A 21205-nucleotide genomic window follows, 5' to 3' on the forward strand; every position below is an offset into this window, starting at 1 on the left:
GAATGAAACAAAATGTAGCAAAGAAATCTTAGCTATGGGAGGTGAGACTCTACGTTAGACATCCTTTGGCAAGGAACATCAGCACGCACAAAGCACCTCCATTATGACAGAAGGTGTCATATATGGGGTAATTTGGACAGTTAAGATGCATCGTGATTGATTTAGTAGAAATTTGGGATTCAATAAGAAAGAGAACATCAGGTTTGGATGACTGAAGGTGGCAATGCACATCATTTAAGTTACTGTTAATGCCACGGATGCTGATAAAATGTATATGAAAGTTGTTTTCGTGAACTTTTTTTTTTTGAATTTTGGAGGTAGGTCTATTTTTTAGTTTAACAACAGAGACACTTATTCAGGTTTGATTTCATATTTAATGTTTCAAAAGGTGATAAGAAAAAGAGAAGGAGAAACATGTAGTTGGAGAAAAATACTTGAGCACGTTGCCCATACAGAGAGTATCCAGTTTCCAAACCATAATGTGGCCACGAGAGTGCATACAAAATTCAGATTGTTTCAACTTTACAATATACACTACTTCTTCGAAGTGATACCAAAAAAAAAAAAAGACTTTTTTTCCTCACAGCCACATTTTTTTTTTTTTTAAGTTTTATTCTTTTTATTTTTTAACATAGTTCAAAACCCTGCTCTGAATATACCAAATATACTGAATGCTCTAAATATAGGTCAAGGTAATGTTAGAGGCTTAATGGAGTGAAACAGCACCGAGAAAGGATTAAAAATCTTATTTAATTCTTTCAATTCATTCTTTTGTCACAGACACTGAGACATTGTCAGGGAGTACAATATGAGGCTTGTAACACACAAAGGCAACAGAAAATTAAGCAAAACACATGGATGAAAGGCTAGGATCCTAACTAGGTAGAGCACCCTCTGTGGGCACCTGCTAGTAGCCCAGGATGTAAACTGAGATCTCAAAGTATTAGTTTCTCATATTTTGGGAAGTTTAATGCAACCATATTTATTTAAATTAGACTGATTAACAAGAGCAACTGCAGATCCCAAAAACAGTCTTCCTCTTCTAACTTTACTAATGGAGTATAGTGGTCTTTTTCCAACTGATTCTATGAGCCATATCTAAAACATGGTCTGCAAGGCCTGATTGACAACAGTCATGACTGCAAATGTATTTTTTGTGTTCTTTCTGTCTATCCATAGTAGGCCAACTTGCAAGAACAGGGCATTTTATATACTCCAGGCAGACAGAAAGGAAGCTGATCTTGAGTAGAACATATAAGGGTAGCAAGCTTTCAGTGGGGTTTGAAAGCTGTGCAGAGATTGTATTTCTATAAGACTCAATATTTTTTTTGAATTGTCTCAGACATAGGGGATAATGATAACATTACTAAAATCTTTCTGAAGAGAAGGTCAAGGATTAGAAGGATTGATTATTATTATTATTATTATTTTTTTTTTTGATGCTGTATGGGTAGGCTTCCTGTATACTGAAAAGGACAGGTTACCAAGGTGTCTAGAAAGTCTAAAACTATTATTAGATTCTAAACTGAATTCTACTGGGTTGAAGAGTATTCAGGTGAGAAAGGAAAGAGTCTAATGTGGCTGGGTCATGAGACCAAATGGAAAACACATCATCCACATATATTAACCAGATGGAAAGTTTGAATGGGACTGAGTCAAGAGCTTGTTTTTCAAAATATTCCATATAAAATTGGCAAGAGGAGAACCCAGAGGCCTTTAGCTGTTTATAAATTTTGTGTTCCCAAGAGAAATATCCAAAATGGACAGCAAAAGAAAACAGATCAGTAATATCAGGAAGAAAAAATTTCCTTTATAAGCGATAAGGTGTCATTTAAGGGAATATTGGTGACAAGTGAGGTGATATCAAAGCTAACCAAAATATCTGTATTATTTAATGTTAAATTCTCAATAGAAGTTTTAAAATGGATAGAGTTTTTCTTTTATATAGGAAGTGGTATTACCAGTGGGGAGGGGGGGGGGTAAGTTTGCTAATTTATAGAATGGGAAATCTGTGGCATTTACTATAGATCTACTATAGATCTTGAAGTGGGGGGGGGGGAAATCAGGTTTGTGTATTTTAGGTAATACATATATCTGGAGAGGGAGATGAGAACTGAAGGGTTTGAGTTTTTTTTTGTGATTTCAGGAGGCCATGAAGGAAAATATCTGCTCAAAAAAAGCAGATTTGATCTGAAATTTGGTGGAATCGTAATCTAAAGGTCTGTATAGAGTAGTTTCTGAGAACGATGTCCATTTTTCTGTTGTATTCACTGGTATTAAGGATAACAGTAGCACTCCCCCTTATCAGCTCTGGTGATGACTAGACTGCTATCTTCATGTAATTTCTTGAGGGCACTGTGTTGGCAAGATGACAGATTTCTTTTAGGAGTGAAGATTGAGAAAGAATGCTGACAACATCATGCCTAATGTTGTTAGCTATTTCTGGAGTCAAATTATGAATACTGCATTCAGTGTTGAACATTAGGTCTAATGCAGGTATTTGCTTCAGAGCAATGGCAAAATTATGGCCAAGACCAAGAGAAATATCTTGAATATTTCTTGGTCTTGGTCTGAAGTCCTAACTAGGTGGGACACCCTCTGTGGCCAATTGTTGGCAGCCTAGGAAGTAAAGTGGGATCCTGAAGTATTAGCGCTTTCCATATTTTGGGAAGTTTAATGCAACCATATTTATTTAAAATAAACTAATTTTCTGAGAGCAGCAGCAGATTCCAAAAATCATCTTTCTCTTCTAAATTTACTGCGATGGAGCACAGTGATTCTACGAGCCATATCAAAAGCATTGTCAGCAAGTCTTAATACACAAATACTTCAGGCCTCCAAGTAAGCAGGGCAGTGGATTTACCAAGGGAAATTAAATTCATTGCCACATTAAATCCACCTTTAGCTGCAGAGTGAATTGTTTCACTCTATTGTGTACATTGTAATATCTGAAACAAAATGACTACTGTATGTAGAAAATTACTGAGGTAGAATATAAGACCAATTTTAATTATCTTAACCATAAACATACAGGACTGTTCTAAGCATTATAAGGGATTTAATTTTTGAATTCATAGGCAGTTATTTTTGCAGGTTTAGATACTACATATTTAGTAAATATTGCATATTTCATAAATAAAATTTATTATTTTCATATTCTGTGAACTTAATTCACAAAATATCCATATAGTATTTATTTATGATTTTTGGAAAAATAAAATACTGCATCATGTTAAATATATGCTAATTTGTATAAAGTACTAATATTTCTGAGCCAGAGAGACTTGACAGCTTTATTGCACTTTACAGATGCTTCAAAGTCCATTTTAGTCACAATAGTCAAAAGCCTGTTGATTAATAATGGGCTATTCCAGACCAGTGATTCTCAACATTTGTGAGACCGTGGTCCAGTAAATTATTTTTTTATAAGATGAGGGCCCACTCCCAACAAATTTACTCATAAATACCTTTCCAATTTTTTTAGAGTTCATACAAACTAACATAATTACCATATGCCATAATTAATTATGGCATAATCATAAAGAGTATTAGTACATTTATGTATATGGTGTGGCATGTTGACAAATATAAAATTACATTTAAATTAGTCATCAATCACTGGTACATAGAATGCGATATGCCAAAGAAAATCAGCACAAATTAATTTGTGCTGATTTTCTTTGGCATATCGCATTCTAATCACCAAAAAGTTATAATATTATTAACTTTAAAATTTATTATTGTATTATTAAACTGATTTTAATAATGTTGGTTTAAAAAAAATGACAGAAAAATATTTATGCATTGTAATCACCATAGAATTCAGCTGAGCAGGGGAAGCAGCAGAAGGATGTCAACTTGTTGGTGAAACACTTATTATCACATACACATGCCAAATATTTATACATGCAAGGGTCAAAGCTATAACTGAGAGGAAACCTCCATATAGCCTTCAGAGGAATGGGGAGAACAGACCAGGGCTTCTGACCTAATGTCCAATCCTCAACTTCTCATGGTCACCCTGTTAGATATCTACCTGGATACTGAACAGACGAGGATGGGCTGCAATTTGGGATTTAGCCAATGGAATTGTGTTCTTATTGGCTTAAACCAAAATTTCAAATGATGGTACAACATGACAGAATTTCATGCTGGCTGGGTTGTCGCCCGGTTAAATAATCCCCAACCCCTGTTGTTTTTGCCAGAGAACCAGGACAAGTCAGCTACTGGAACAAATCCTAAAACTTACCACAACTCAACATCACCAGTGTTCAAGATCAGTACTATCAACATAAGAAGCCTGATTGGCAAAGAAATGGAGCTAGTTGAGGAACTGGATAAGTACCAGATCGACTTAATAGGGGTGACTAAAACAAAAAAGACAAAAACTGGTGGGATCTTTCTGAGCAATAAATACAAAATTTTATATTCAGGCAATCACAATCAAGGAAAAGAAGGGGTAGCCATAGTATTCAAGACTAAATACAAGGCTAATCTTCTCGATTGGTAGCAGTCTCAAGTAGAGTGATGTAGGCAAATATGAGAATGAGAAACTGGACAATGAGACTTATTTGTGCCTATGGTCCCACAGGAGGTTCTACTAAGGTAGAAGTGGAGAAATTTTTTGAGGCTTTAGAGAAAGACTGACACAATGAAAAAGGAAAAGCTGACCCTTGTTGGGGATCTAAATAGCAGAGTAGGAAATGATTGTCAGACATACACAAATATTTTGGGAAAATTTGGAGAAAAGAGTAAAGCTAATAATAATGGTAAATACCTGTTGGATTTCTGTTCAGGACATGGACTGGTTATTACTAACATAATGTTCCAACATAAAAATGTGCACAAATTCACATGGAGAGAAGAGGCAAGGAATAAGAAAAGTCTCAATGACTATATTATTGTTGATAGTGATATTTTTCCACTGGTGCAGGACACCAGAGTGTACAGAGGATTTGAAATTGGAAGTGATCACCATTTAGCCTTGAGCAGGATAAAATTGAATTTCATACTGAAAAGAAGAACAAGTAAGAAAGTTTTAAAGAGAATAAAAGTTCAGCGACTCTCGGATGTGATCTGTAGACTAAAATATACAAAGATTCAGTGGCAAGCACTGAAGAAAAAACTGATTGATTCAGCCAGAGAGGCATGTAGTGAGGTTGTGTGCCAGGATAGAAAAATCAGAACTCCATGGTGGACACTGGAAGTTAGAGGCAGTGAAGGAAAAGAAGAAAGCATATCAAAAGTTTCTGAAATAAGTCAGCTTGTGCTCTTAGAGAATACAGAGACAAATGTAAGAAAGCTAAACACTGTAAAACTGGCTAAACAGAAGTCATGGGAGGACTTTTTAAAAACATAGAAAATAAAGAATGTGGCAAGATATTCTGGAGGCTGTTGAAGATGCTCAGAAATGGAGGAGGAAAGAGTACTGTAAAAGGAATCAGAGATGATAAAGGTGACATGAAAACAGGAGAAAAAGATATCCTTGAAGTATGGAGTAATTACTTTGAAAAACTGCTAAATGAAACAAGCAGTGATGACAGCACAACAGTAAAAAACACTCACCAGACATGCAGTCAGGAATCCATATCCATACTTGAAGTAGAAAAGGCCACCAAAAGCCTGAAATGTGGAAAGACAGCAAGAGTAGATGATATTCGACCAGAAATGCTCAAGTATGGTGGTATAAAAGTCATACAGTGGCTGCATTGCATAGTTCAGAAGGCCTGGAGAAAGGGACAAATTCCAGATGATTGGAGTAGAGCTCTCATAGTACCCATATATAAAAAGGGGAAATAAAACTGAATGTGAGAATTACAGAAGTATTTCTCTACTGAGTGTTCCTGGTAAGTATACTTGCATGTATCTTGAAGGATTGTGGAAGAGAAGCTTGGTGAAGAACAAGTTGGATTCAGGCCAAATAAAGGCTTTCAGGATCGGAATTTCACTTTATGACAGACAGCTGAGAAATCATGGGAACATAACAAAGATCTGTATTTAAGTTTTGTCGATTTGGAAAGGCATATGACAAGGTGCCAAGAAAAGCTATTCAATATGCAGCAGTTATATGGTGTCAATGGGGCATTATATCAAGCAATACTTAGTCTTTATTTGAGTTGTAAGTCAGCAGTTAGAATTGAAGGAAGTACAGGGTGATGGGTTAATGTTAAATCTGGTGTGAGACAAGGATGTACATTATCCCCTCTGTTATTCATTATCTATATGGATCACATTATGAAGGAAAGTGGTATTAAACCTGATGTCAAAATTGGAGGTGTTAATCTCAGCTCTTTGCTTTATGCGGATGATGTTATACTTCTAAATAAATCCACTACAAGTCTGGAAGATTCCCTGAGTAAATTGAATAACTGCTGTAATAGATATGGTATGAAGGTTAGCATTAAAAAGACAAAGACAATGAAAATAGGCAGAAACAGTGAAAATATCAACTGCATTGTGAATGGGGAACTTATAGAACAAGTAAAACATTTCAGCTACTTCGGCACGATTTTTAGTGAAGATGGTAAGTTAAATATGGAAATAGACAACAGAATCAACAAAAGCTGGTATGGTAGGCAGTCAACTGAATAATGAACTGAATTTATATGGAATAAGAGAGAAATTAGCCAAAACACTAAATTAGCTGTAAAAAGAAAAAGACAATGAAAATAGGCAGAATCATTGAAAATGTCAACTGTGTTGTGAATGGAGAACCTGTGGAACAAGTGAAACATTTCAGCTATTTAGGCACGATTTTTAATGAAGATGGTAAATTAAATATAGAAATAGACAACAGAATCAGCAAAGCTGGTATGGTAGGAAGTCAATCGAATAAGTTCATATGGAATAAGAAAGAAATTAGTCGGAACACTAAATTAGCTGTATACAAGACAGTATTCAAGCCAGTTTTAACTTATGGATCTGAGAGCTAGGTCAGAAGTAAAACACTTGACCAAAGACTAGAGACTGCAGATATGAGAGTCCTGAGAAAGATTAGGGGCATGAACAGATGGCATCAATGGCAATATCATATTAAAAACAAGGATATTGGGAAAGAACTTGATATTGTTAGCATCCAGGAATGCATTAACAGAGCTAATCTCAGGTGGTATGGTCACTTAAACAGAATGGGCAAGGAAAGATTAGCAAAACAAGTGTTCTCTGCTAGGTTTGCAGGAAAAAGACCCAGAGAAAGACCAAGATATAGGTGGATTAACACAGTAAAAAGTGCCTTAGAAGACAGAAATATAAGATGTGATAATATTGGAGTCTTGACATTAAACAGACTGATTTGGAGGAAAATTGTTTGACAGGAAGTTACTAATGATGTAAATTTTTCATGTAGTACTATGATATCCTGTACACCCCTTGAGGGTATATATCAGGAATTTGATGATGATGATGAAGTATGTAATTTAATAAATAAAAATGCATGAATCTCTCAATTCTAAACACTAGTTCCAACACTAATTAATATTTTGAATTTAAAAACGCAGCACTTTAACACTGCAGCTATAAGTTATTGAAAAAGTTAAACTTAGTTTCTTTTATTATAACTGAGTTTTTGAAGGTTTTAGTTAGGCTAGTGAGACTTTTGTTGCTGTTTTCTGTTCGTTAGCTTATTAACTCTGGGACGAATTGAAGTGATAGCCAAATGGAGACAGTCAGAAAGTTACAAGTGGTTCCTCTGTTTTGTTTTAAGTGCAGTCATGGCTGAAAATGCAGTTTCACAAATGTATGTGGTGGATAAACGAAGAAATCTCATTGCTATTTCATGTAAATTTGGATATTCAATTTTTGATTCTTATCCAGAATTTCGAATTACTCATAGAATTAAAAATACTTTCCAGTCCTTTATCCAATGATAATTCAATAAGTTGAAGGGTTTCTTCATGGGAACGGCTGTCTCTTTGTGTTCAACAAAGTGATTCACAATTCATATATATGTTGCCTCCGGGAATCCTCACATTCGGGATAATACTTTTCAAACAACAACAACAACATCTTAGTGGGATGCAATAATATCTGAAACTGAATTCTGTGAAAAGAAATCATCTGCTTCCATAATATAATTTGAGTATGACTGACACATTTCATTATTTCTTTCTGCAATCATATTAAGTCAGAGTTTGAGTTTCTTTTTGAATGATTTGATCTTGCTATCTTTCTCCAAGCATTAAATATTGTTGTATCTGGACTTTGAAGTTTTAAATTCAACTCGTTTATGTAAAAATATATGTTGCTGAGATATGTCAGCCTGGCTACTCATTTCTTATCCTGGAAATAATGGGACAGGTCACTTTTCTTATCAATTAGAAACAGCTCAACTTCCTTTCGGAGTTCATATAACCTCTTGAGAACTTTACCGCAGGACAGCCAACAAACTCCTAAATGGAAAAGAAAATTCTGATGATCAAAGCCCATTTCATCGCACAATGTTTTTTATCAGTCTTGTATTTAAAGCACTGTTTTTTATATAATTAATAATTTTAATAGATTGAGACAGGACTTCATTAAACTCAGGTGGCCTTTTTTTTGGAGACCAGGTTTTGCCTATGAATGTAGCAATGCATTGACAATAAGTTATTGCCCGCCATATCCTTAATTTTAGTGACTAAACCTGAATTTCTACCTGCAAGACAACAGACCTGTGAGTACAAACCCCAACACAATTTTTCCATTCAAGACCTTTCTCTTCAATGAAACCATTTAAAACTTTGAAAATTTCACTGCTGGTAGTGTGAGTTGGTAATTCAGAAACACTTAAAATGTCTTCCTTCATGTCACTTTTATCATGATCAATATATTGTATATATGTAAATAAAATGCTGTTGTTCTGAATATCTGTAGATTCTTTCAGTTGTAATGCAAACAATTTCGATTTTTTAATTTTTTTCAATGAGTTACATTTCTGTATATCTTCTGCCATATCAGATATCTGCCTTTCATTTTACTTGCTGCAGATTGGCCTAATACTTCATTACAAGCAGCAATCAAAGAAGGCTTAATGAGTTCTTTGCCAATGGAATACGGTTTTTTACATTTAGCTATCTGTAATGATATTAAATGGGATGCTGTCAGAAGTGAAGTGTCAGTGGTTGAAGCTTGGGAAATAATTTTCTTTTCTATTTTAAGTGCATCTCTTTTATGCATAAAGAACTCAATGGGTTTGTTGACTAGATTGGAATGTTTTGTGTTGCGATGTCGGGTAAGTCACGATAGATTCATTTCCAAGAACAGCAACACAAATGACACATTGAGATCATGGCAATTGGTCAGTGCCAGAGCATTGTATGAAATCAAATTTTAAATAGCTGTCCATGTACTTATAAGTGAATGCAGACTTTTTCTTCTGTCTGTTGGTAATTTTCCCCTCCTTTTGTATATCCTGGAGATCACTTTGTAGGCTTGAGGTAGATGAATCACTATTTGTTGCATCACAAACATGAGATTTCTTAACACCAAAATTAAATGAAGTCCCTAGTCTATTATTCATATTAAAATTTAAATCTGTAGACCTATTACTTTTAAAAAATCATGGCACTCCGGTTTCGAAACAAGCACTTGCACACTGCAATGCGAACTTGTGAAAAAACAGTATTTAGTATTACTAGATTTGAGATACAGACTACCTTGATCTTCAATTTCAGGAAAAATTTTCTTTATACTTCCTTGCTGGGTCACTGACATTTGCAACAGAGATGTTATTTTGTTCAGATTTGAGAATAGAGGATACACCGCCCATTATTGTAATTGGCTTACAGACAATTTTTATGACAGGTCATAAACAGCAGTATTCCTTTTCCCGAATGTTGAAAGATTTCGATGTGTGAAAATTAATGATAATTCATGAATACTTACATGTTTAAAAATACGCAGCTTGGTCACTGACATTTGCCACACAGATTTATTTAGGTGTTCTGGGTCTGAGCTTTTCAACACATTCATGAATATTATTCTCCTCAGAATATTTCCACTATAAAATATTTATTCATGAAAAATGCTTAGAAAACTAAAATGACAAATTCCAGAACTTCTTGTGGCCCGGTACCAGGCTGCAGCCTGGCAGTTGAGAAACACTGCTCTAGACCTTTCAATTCATTTCAAATGTGAACAAACACCATACACTACTACAATTATTATCAGTTACATAAAGATATCTACACTGGTCAGGCAGCATGAGTTCTAATTCTCTCCTCCCCCCCCCCCCCCAAAAAGAGGAAAAATTTTAAAAACATTTCATGCAGTAAAACAGAACTTGGAATATTACATTCAGCTTAGCACACAGTCATCTATTTCCAGACACACGAACACATCTGGTCATTGTGGTAAACCAGCAGTTTTAGTAATGGTAGTTCTTAAAATAATGCATTTTTTCTGCAAAATAATACAGAGAAAAGGAAAAAATATTGTGTCAACTTGATATAAAATAAAGATTTTACAAAACACTCATAGTATAGTTGTGCTACTATGTACGATTATACTAAAAAACTTACTATGTTTTTTTTTTTTTTATATATACCCATACAGACAATTAGACTTCCTTAAAAGGATGGATAACAAGTATCCATTGCTACTGTATAACAACTAGTCAAACAATGATTGCATTTTGACACTTATAAAGTTTCAAAAGTGATTGAGAGCTGATGGTTACAAAATTGAGCTAGTATCACAATGCTCAAGTCACAAAATCAATCCAAAAATAATTCATCTGGATGGCAACTCATAAACTGTACTTCACAAGCTCTTAATCACTTTCAAAACTAAGTTTGAAGAGTAAACTGTCTGGTTGGTATAAAATAACACTAAATATTTATAATTCTTCCTTTCCATTTAAAAAAACATCTTAACTTGCGAGAAACACTTGATGCATACCCTGATATACAGTTATATCTTAAGTGGAGGAAGATGATCTTTTTCATACATGTACACATCAGCAAAAACAGTAACTCATGACAAATGACAATGTTAAATTGGATTGGTTAAAACAACAACTAATCACAGCCACTGATTTCTGGGTGGTTTAAAACCACTGGATTGCTAAGAATTAGACCTGCTGAGCCATCTTTACATCTGTTCAAAAGTGTCCATATTTGTGACTGCACACCCAGGCTATTAACATGAATGTGATGTAATATCTACGCATTGTAAAGTGTCCTCTTCATGAAGCATTAGTATGTTGTGTTTAATTTTAGGAATCACGCAAAGCCAAGAAACAACTGCGGGAGTCTTTAACAGGAATAAATGCAAAAATATAATATCGGTGATATTGCTATTCTGTGAATGTGCACTGCACACCTAGCACATCATGGGGAGCAACATAAAATAAATAAATAAACAATACCTATTAACTTCTACGGTGAAGTGCTCACTGTAGAAGTTAAGTAGGCTTTATTTATTTATGTTGCTCCCACCACAAAAGGTTCTCAAATGTACCTATAGTACATTTTGTGCCATGAGTGGGCTAAGGATTTTTTTCTATTTTTATCAATTTTATGTATTTTTTAAATTTACTTTTTACAAGCCCAGAAAAACTGCTCTAGAGATCAAATATGGAACTTTTTCAAGCCACTTTAGGCTTCAATAAGCTGGGCAGTGGTCTCACACTGGACGATGAAATTCATCACTCACCTAAAAACTTAAACCAACACTGATGTAACAGATGGGTTCTGGATCACAGAATGCTGTGGTTGGTTGCCATTGTGTGCTCTGCCAGACCAGATTTTTCATGTTTTTTTGGATGATGTAAGATTGGTGTTCTTGCAAACTTATCCTGTTTGTCCAAAGTAAAAGAGAAAGCAGTTGCATTGAACTTAATAACTATCAGCATGATAGATGATGAGCTGAATCTTGTTGTATATAATGGTCTTTGAAAGTAGATTTATGATAAACTGAAGCTGTTAGCATGTCACGGAGAGGAGCCAGTGAGAGGGGGATAGATCCAAGTAGGCTAATTTTCTATCCTTTTCTTTTTTTTCACAGTACAAATGATAAAAGGATGTAGGCAGTTAACCTTGATTAGAAAAGGTAGAGCTGCTTCAATTTGGTCCAAATGACAAAAAATATCTACATACCATATCTAAAATGAGTTATATTGAGAATAATAAAGTTTCTAGATGTTCCAGTTAGAAATAAGCTAAGGCCAGAGAAAGAGAACTCCTCAACAGCAGTATACCTTTCATCAGCTTGTAAAGATGAAGCAGCCTGAGTTTATGACAAAATCAAACAGGCATCTATGTCTGGAGGGAACTCCTATGATAACAACTGAAGAGCAGCACTAGTAAATAAGGAATTGATGTAAAACTGACCATCATGTTTTCTGTGAAAAATTCATTGGAATTCTTGACAAAAATTAAAAAATTATCCTTACAGCCTACAGACATGATGGTCAGTTTTGACAAGAATGCATGCATGTTACTTTATTTAAATATCATTTAAATTGATTCATTATCTAGAATGGCTTTTTGTATAAGAAACCGATCCCCTCTGTATTCATAGTCTCTTATAGCAACTTTATACAGTATTATTCAACTTGTGTTTTTCTTTACTATTATACTATTATTTTCTTATGCATTGTTCTTTGAGTTATTTTAATTAATTTTTTTTTTAGGTTCTTTTAATTTAATATTTTAGTGTTTCATTTATATTTTATTTTAGATTCTTACTTGCATGATATTACAATCATTTTAAGTGTTTTAAGTGAAGTGTGGGTGAAAGATCTTAAATTCAGCTTATTCTTTTAAGGTAAACAATTCTGGCGGGACAATATTTCAGTACTTGTGAAATTCGGGTTTTTACCTGATAAATAAAGAAATTAGAACTTTAAGAACCTTACGGATAACATATACAAAAATCTATGATCCATTACAGTTCTTAAGAGAGCAATCACAATTTATGCCAGCTGTCCATCACTGATCTCTCTCTCTCTCTCTCTTCACCTCCCTCCCATGTATGTTGAGGCACATTCAGTAAGCTACTTATGCACACCAGCAAAGTTAATCACTTTCTCTCTCTCTCTAACCTTTGTGATCAGGCTACCAATTACAATCCACTACAGAGTTGACTCACTTCCCAAGCCAATAGGTAACAGTTGTATAGGAGGAGGTTCTATCTGTTTCCTTTTTCTTATGACATATTTAGTCTGATATTGTCTCAATTCATGCCATTTTTATGTTGTCCTTTTGTGGCCTATATACTGTCCTTTACGTGTAAGTTTTGCTTTCTATACAAAAACTCAGAAAACGGTGGTGATCTTTTATAAAGTGACATAAAATTGAATATAATGTAACTGTTATTATGCATTTAACTATAGGGACAATGCAATATGCATATCTTTTTGTAAAAATAAAATAAAATAAAATAAATCCTCTAATGCCTTTTATTTCCGGAAGGGAACATAGAGAGCTAATTTAGCCCTAATTTTTGAAGATTAGCAGACAACCAGTCTTCATCCTTTAAGTATATACTATCAGTAAGTCACAGCTTTTCAGAAGAGAGAGAGAGAGACAGAACTACCAAATACAAAAGTTAATTTCATGCTTTCAAGTTTTATTTTTAAAACTTGAAAGAATGAAAAGTATTTTTAAAATACTTCATAACTGCTGGCAAACAATAATTCAAACTTTTGCATTTCATGGGGGACAGTAAATGAAGAAAATTGAAGTGCTTTTTTTTTTTTTTGGGAATGGAGAAATGATGATGATCCCAACAAATGTGTTACAGCTTAGTGTAAGATTTAAGATGCCATAGTTACCAAACTGAATACCAATACTTTCTTGAGTATTTATATCCTCAGAATAGAGGAGGAGAGTCTGTTTTTCTTAAAATCACTATAGCAAACCTTCTGTTATAACAAACCATTTCTCTGGTCCTTATGGATTTGCTAAAGTGAGCATCTAGCAAATGAAAATTTCAGGACATGAACTGTGCTACCATCTATTAGTAAATTTAGTCTACTTTAATGAATGTTCCAAATGTTCACAAACAGCTTAAAACAGCATTGATATTATGCGACTTTGACCAGAACTTTTATAGCCATTTGCTACCAATATGTTAAATGACAGCTATTATAAGGGGGTGGCAAATTAAAGATAAATACGTGATCAGTACTACTGAACATATGATAAGATAAAAATAAAGCAGGCTTGAAAAATTTTGTGCTGGATCAGCAGTCAGGCAAATATCTCACTCATCAGATGTTGAGCAGTGTCTACAACACTCACCTAATATATCATAGTTATGTGCTCATTCCTGGTCAGTTTATAAGCTTTTGTTAATGCCAGTTTTAACTCTTGTGTAAAACTATCAATGCTGAAGCAAATATGTTAACTACTTATGTATTAGTGCTGTTTATCAGTATGTGAAGAAAAAATGTATATATAAGGCCAGTTATTATTATTTTTTTATTAATATTATTTTTCACTACTTTTTTCCCACTTCTAACACTTATAATATAGAATCACTTTTATGGAAAAAAAAAAAAAAATCAAAATTTCTTCTCTGCTGTTATAAACAAAACTTTGAAAACATAAAAGTGCTTGTTTTTATGATTTTTATCCTAAAAACTCTCAATAAAGTGAAACTCTTAGGTATATATAAAATAACATTAACACATTTCTGAATGTTGCAAAACATTGTAGAATGGAGAGGGCCAATGTCATAAGACATGGTAGCAACTCAGAAAACAATTGAAAACTATTTAGGGCAGAATCAATTTAAATAAATACTTCTTTCTCATCTTTCCAAGTTTTAATATCCACTATTCACAGTTCATATTCTGCATATTTTATAAGGGGGGAGTAAGAAAGAAGCTCATTAACTTGGTTACCTCATGATAAGACTGAGTGCTCTCTGAAGATAAAATGATGCATGCAAATCCTATTCTCTCACTGATCATATTCCATTACAACAAAATCAGTGATAAAGGAAGAATGGAAGTAGTTTGTGTGAATGACACCACCCAATCTATACAAAATTATCAGCTGTCACAGTGGTGACAGCTGATAATTCACCTACTACTGATTCCATCTCACTTTTTTAAAAATAAAACTCCAGTACTGAGTTACCTGATCTCCAGCTGTGGTATTTGGAGATTGGCAGTAGGTACTGTGATTTTTCCCTCAAAAAATAAAATTGGAATGCATTTTTTAATAAGCCAAACATAGCGAGAACAGACCTCAACTCAAATTTATGACTGTTAGACCATCATCAGACAAGAAAAGACAAGTGGGCTTTTGCTTCAAACAAAACAGACAACTAGCCTGTGAAAACACCAACACACACACACACATGCACATTAGACTAAAATAGTGCTGACTGCCTTATGTCATAAGATAAGGTTTGATGTTAATAACTCCTCAACAACTGCCAGCCTAGTTGGCTGAGTGGTTAGCATATCTGCTCTCCAGCCAATAGGCTGCGGGTTCGAATTCTGCTGTGGACATGAATGTTTGTGACTTCTGTGAATATACTAGTGGTGGTGGTGGGTGGGTGGTAGATGGTGATGGTGTAGATGGTGATGATGATGGCAGGTTGCAGTTTGTTGTAGTTGGTGGATCTGAGTGGTGGAGACAGAGTTGTAGACTAGGTGCCCTCCCTTCAAGGAGTCCAAAGACTCCTTGAAGGTGTTGCATAATAATAATAATTTGAATAGAAATTATGAGGATCTGAAAAAAAGATAAATTTACCTGGTGGTACTATGCGATGCTTCACTGAAGAATCTGCTTGTTTAACAATTTCTTTAAGGATTTTGCGTTCCTTCTCTCCAACCATAGAAACAGACCTAAATTTTCAGACAAACGAATTGGTCACAAAGAATAGTTATTGGTACAAATGGAAAATACTAGTATTTATTTATTATGAATACTATATATGATCTAATGAGTATTTACTGAAGTATTTCAGTAAATATCATCATCATCATCAATTTTCTGATATGCATTTTGAAGGGAAGGTCTACTGGCTACTATGATAGTGCTACATGATTAAGTTTAGGTTGTTAGGACACTGATTAGTTAGATGTTGCATTTAACACTTCAGCAACTTCTACTTTGTTTTATCTGCAACAACATTTACTCTGTTTTATTTGCACAGACAATATACTGCATCTATGCAGTATATTATCTGTGGGAGGAGAAGTATTTTTCACTATAGAAGTTCCTTTTTATTCTGTTATCTCTAATTACACTACATTAATTGTCACTAAAATAGTATACAAACTCTAATTGTGTTTGTACTGTACTTAGAAATACAATAAACTTCTACTTTGTTTTGCTTGCATCTTGTATTATTGTCTGTGGAGAGGAGGCATTTTTTTCACTATAGAGGAACATTTTTATTCCCATCTTCAGAAAGAATAGAAGTGGTGAATAAAAGTCCATTTATTACTGTGAATTAAAATGAATCCTTCTATGTTTTACAAGAAAAGAACTATATAAATAAAGAACTATATACAAGAAAAATAGTACATGTAGCACCTAGATGAAGCATCTGATCATATTATTAGTTTAATGGATATGTCCAATACCATGCATCACTTACTAAGCTGTAATGTATTATTCACAGGCACTATTTATTATTGGTTAGTTATTTAAATTTCAAAAACAAATCTCTTTTCCTCTCATCATCATTTTTTTTTTAAACTATACTAATCATAAATGTGAACATGCATGTCTAAAGAAATGTGTTTAGTTAGATGTTGCATTTAACACTACAACAACTTCGTTTTATCATAGGATGATGTACATTTTGTTCCATCAGAAACTTAATGGACACTGACATATTCCACAACTGTGAATTATTGGTAATTCATTTGTCTCTGGGGTGCTAAAAGGTCAAAGCTGTATAAATGGAAGAAAAGCCGTAGCCTTTTAAGGAATGAACAGAACCGACTGGGACAATTGACCTAATGTCCAATCCTCACTTTTTTGAGGTGCACCCTGTTAGGTGTCTACCTGGATACTAAATGAATGAGGATGGGCTAGCAATTTGTGATTTAACTGACCAAATTATATCCTTATTGGCTTAAACCAAATGTAAAATGATGATACAACATGACAGAATTTCATGCCCAGCTGGGATGCTACCTGGTTAAACAAAGCACCCACTGTTTTACAAAAACAATGGGGGCCTTGTTTAACCAGGATGAACAGCAAAAAGTCAGCTACTGGAACAGATTATAGAGGAATAAGTCTAATAAATTCTGCATACAGAATATATACATATTCTGTATGCAGAATAAATAAAAATAAAGAACCATATAGAAATCATTTAGAAGAGAAACAAAATAAATTTGGAAAGAGTCAATACGAATCAATTCAGGCTTTAAACAAGAGGTCTTCAACATTTCAGACAGTACGGGCCGCATTAAAAATTTCGATGAAGCCTGTGTTTAGAATTGTAAGATGCTTTCCAAATTCACAATGCATTTGATACTTTACATAAAATCCTATAAAAATAAACAAACTCAGCTTTAAGAGAATAAGGTAGGAGTCGGATTTCATGATAAGTAAATAATACAATCAATACTTGAAAAAAGATAATTTAATGAAGAAAACATTAATTTTTTACAATGTCAATGGGAAATTTGGCAATGCTTTTCCTTGACCAGCTTGTCGATGTTGGCATCAATGTTGGAAGTCACTATGCGCAGAGTATCCTCCAGATGTTGCTCCGTAATCTGAGTTCTTGTTTTGGACTTAACATGCTTCCTTCTGGAGAAGAACTGCTCACATAAGTATGTGCTTCCTAACAAAGCGCCCATCGTCAAAGCATGCCAGCAAAGAATGCGTCCTCAGAAATGTACTCTTTGTAAAATGTAAGCAAGGGTACATTAATAATTTTTCTCTCAAAAAAGAGTTGTTTTGGAGTTCAATGAGCTCCATTTGTACTGAGCTTGGCATTTCGTCAGCATTGACACTGAAAATTAATCTAAAGAAAACTGTTGGTTACGAAAATCACTAAATCTCTCTTCGAACTCATTTCGCAACACGGTTAATTTTGTAGCATATTCATCAAGAGACGAACAGTTGGACTCAGCAAGAAGCTGAAAACAAGTTAAGTCTTTTTTTTTGTGAGTTGTGCCTCCCAAAGTTTGAGCTTGGCCACAAAAGCTTTGATATGATCAAAGAGTGCATACCAGTTGATCTTTGGATTGTTGCTGCATATTTAGGTCATTCATATGCAATGAGATGTCAGTCACAAAGGCAAAGTCTGTCATCTACTTTGGATCGTTGAATTCCACAATCGACTTCCCCTTGGTTTGCTTGAACTGCTGTATTTCACTTCTTAAGTCAAAGACTCTTTTAAGAACCTTCCCTCTACTCAACCAACACACATCACCATAATAAACCACATCGCCGTGATCCGCTTCACACTCTTGGGTCAAAAACTCTTGGAATTGATGATGATTCAATCCTCTTCCCCTAATAATGTTGACGACAGTCACAATAACTTTCATGACATTCTCAAATCCCATAGTTTTCGTGCACAAATTCTCCTGGTGGATTAAACAGTGGTAATGGACGAAATCTTTTCCTTCTAGTTCCGGTTCTTTCTGTAGCAGCGCAACAAACCCTACGTTATTTCCCACCATAACAGGGGCACCATCAGTTACCACACCCTCAAGGTTGGTTAAGCTGAGGTCAAAACGCTGGAGCGTTTTCTTGGCAGCTTCAAGATTATCTGTGCCTTTCATCGTTCCCTTCATAGGTATGAGTGCTAGCAGTTCTTCTGTCACAGTGAATTGGTGATCAATGCCATGGACAAAGATAGCCAGTTGTGCTGTATCCTTCACATCTGCTCTCATCTAAAGCAAGTGAATATGACGTAAATTCGGACGACTGTTTTTTGAAAGTTCCTTCAATGTCATTGCCAATTTCTTCGAGGCATTGTGCTACAGTTACCCAAGACAACTTGGTTTTTTAAACACTTCCCTATTATTTGGACATAGAATTTCCCCAGTAGCAATGAGACACTCTTTCACAAACTCATCATCCAAGAAGGCTTTTGATTTTTTTAGCAATTTTTTCAGCTATTACATAACTTACTTTGATGCATGCTTTACTCTCTTCCCTCTGCCTTTTAAACGTACCCTGCTGGCATTTTATATCAAATATCAAAGGAACACAAAATTTTATTCTTTTGATATTGACACTGACTCACAACAAATTAAACAGAATAGTTTATCGTCGATCGGTACAAAAAAGTACAAACTGGTCCAATTTTCATTAAAAACCTGACAAGAATCACTTGATTTACGCTTTTTACTCGTGCCATAGTGATGGAAGGTGAACCCAAAAAATGATCCAAAATGGCCGTGTAACGGTTATTATCCACTGAATATGTCTCACACTAATGGACAAAGGTCTGGCAATATAAAACCGCAATAGGCTATGGCTGACACGATGAACCTGCGTGCACTTATACACGAATATCACGGTTCACGACTGTGGATGAAATCCTCTTGTATTTTTATGAAAATTACGAAGTATCGAGAACCTTTGAGATGTATCTGGAAGACACTAGCCAGCGCACTCGAACGAACTACTGCTTCAGCCATCTACCTGCGACATTAGTACTAGTGTAAAACTCGATGTAGCTTGTAAATACCAAAGCGCTTTACATCGATTTTTACAGAGGTCAAGTCTCATGAGATTGTTACCAAAATAATCTTGTATGTCTCTATATATTTTATGCTAAATATTAATGTAAATAACCCTATGGGAATTGACTGTACTTACTGCTTTAACAAAAATTTCTAGAATGTCAAAAACAAAGGCAATGCTTTGCCACTGGAACTTTGTATAATAGCTCTATTTAAGGGCATAAGAAAGTTGTTTACGATTTAAGTGTATGAGAAAGTTGCTTATGAGCTCTGTGTATAAACACCTTCAAAGTCAGTGAAAAAGAGATCGGCAAAGTGCAGACAAGTTTCTGCTGCCTGACAAGATAGGATTAAAGGAGTGCATGAAGGAGAAGAAAGAATGGGTCGGTCTTAACAGAAGATCAAGGAGTCATGCCAAATTCTTGGGGGGTTACAACCCTTTGTGCAAGGTCCCAGAGAACATGAAATAAAAAGGGACTGAGCCGAACATCGAGAGCTTTCGTAGTTGGCAGTTAGAGCTTTCAGAGTCGGCACTCAGAGGCAAAGTCATCAGAGAGACAGAAATACCGGGAGTAGGATCCAGAGGATGGGACATTACGGCGAGGCCAAGACAGATGGGAATGTTGAGAGAACAACCGATGTAAATACCCGAGCCAAGTGACGGTCGGATGTCTTTTGCCACGGGAGATCAACCGAAGCCAACAGCCGCAGAACGAACTTCAAGCACCAAAGAATTTACTTGTATGCTGAAATCTCTTGCCTGAGCTTTTTTGTGTACCGCAGATTGCAGTCAAAAGCCTGCGAATATCCTGACGAGATCCCGCTGAAGCAAGACACTCCAGAAGGAAGTCTAAAACCCAAGATGAAAGAAAAGCCATAGGGACTTTAGTGCAAGACTTTTGGATGAGTGTGCGACACAGAGCCTCTGTAAGTTTGTTCCATCTTTTGTTGTAAATTCCTTTTGTAATCTAGGAGATATGTTATAGATGGACTGATAAGAAATAGTAATAAGAAGTGTCTATAAGAGAGTCCTCTGATTTGTTATTAATTGGAATATAATTTGTGAGATAAATTGGCATAGCTAGATAACCTCTTTGTGAGTAAATTAGTTTCAATAATTTGATTTAATAAGCAGAGAAGTAATTGAGTAATTATATTGTATAGTTATTTAGTATTGAAAAGAGAAAGCTGTTTCTTTATGCTAAAAGTCTAACGGATAGGTAGAGAGAGTAATCTTCCTATCGTTTAATTAATGTATTTTGTTATTAATGTAAATAAATGTGTTTTATTTATATGTCAATAGAGTGCTGCCTGATCTTTTAATTTACAATGCACTGTTCCTAAATAAACTCGGACTTGTGAGTGGGAAACAACTAAGGCATTAAAAGTGTAGTTTAAATACTTCAGAACCACGACTGTTTATGTAAACTTTATTGAAGGAATTTATGCTAGTAAAAGAGAGAGAGATCTATCAGATGCATTACTGAATCTTATTCCGATGTTCCAGTGTTCATAGGCATACAACTAGTCAATACGAAAGGTGGATAAACATAGTATGCAACTAAATAAGTAAGAAAGGTTACGAAAGCAAAGGCGCACTAT

The 21205-nt window shown here is 34.8% G+C and overlaps 1 protein-coding gene across 1 annotated transcript in view; it reads right to left on the bottom strand.

Annotated features, from left to right (window-relative positions):
- The window catches only part of Rs1 (Dead-box helicase Rs1), a 293164-nt gene that overhangs the window by 85409 nt on the left and 186550 nt on the right, over nt 1–21205 (bottom strand). Inside the window, exon 13 of the mRNA XM_090398602.1 lies at nt 15687–15781. Coding sequence (XP_090254728.1) covers nt 15687–15781 — 95 coding nt within the window. The remainder of the gene's footprint in view (nt 1–15686; nt 15782–21205) is intronic.

Source organism: Typopeltis vanoorti, chromosome 9 (assembly GCF_054136105.1).
Source record: "Typopeltis vanoorti isolate ZY-2024b chromosome 9, IOZ_Tvanoo_1.0, whole genome shotgun sequence".
Lineage (NCBI taxonomy): Eukaryota > Metazoa > Arthropoda > Arachnida > Uropygi > Thelyphonidae > Typopeltis > Typopeltis vanoorti.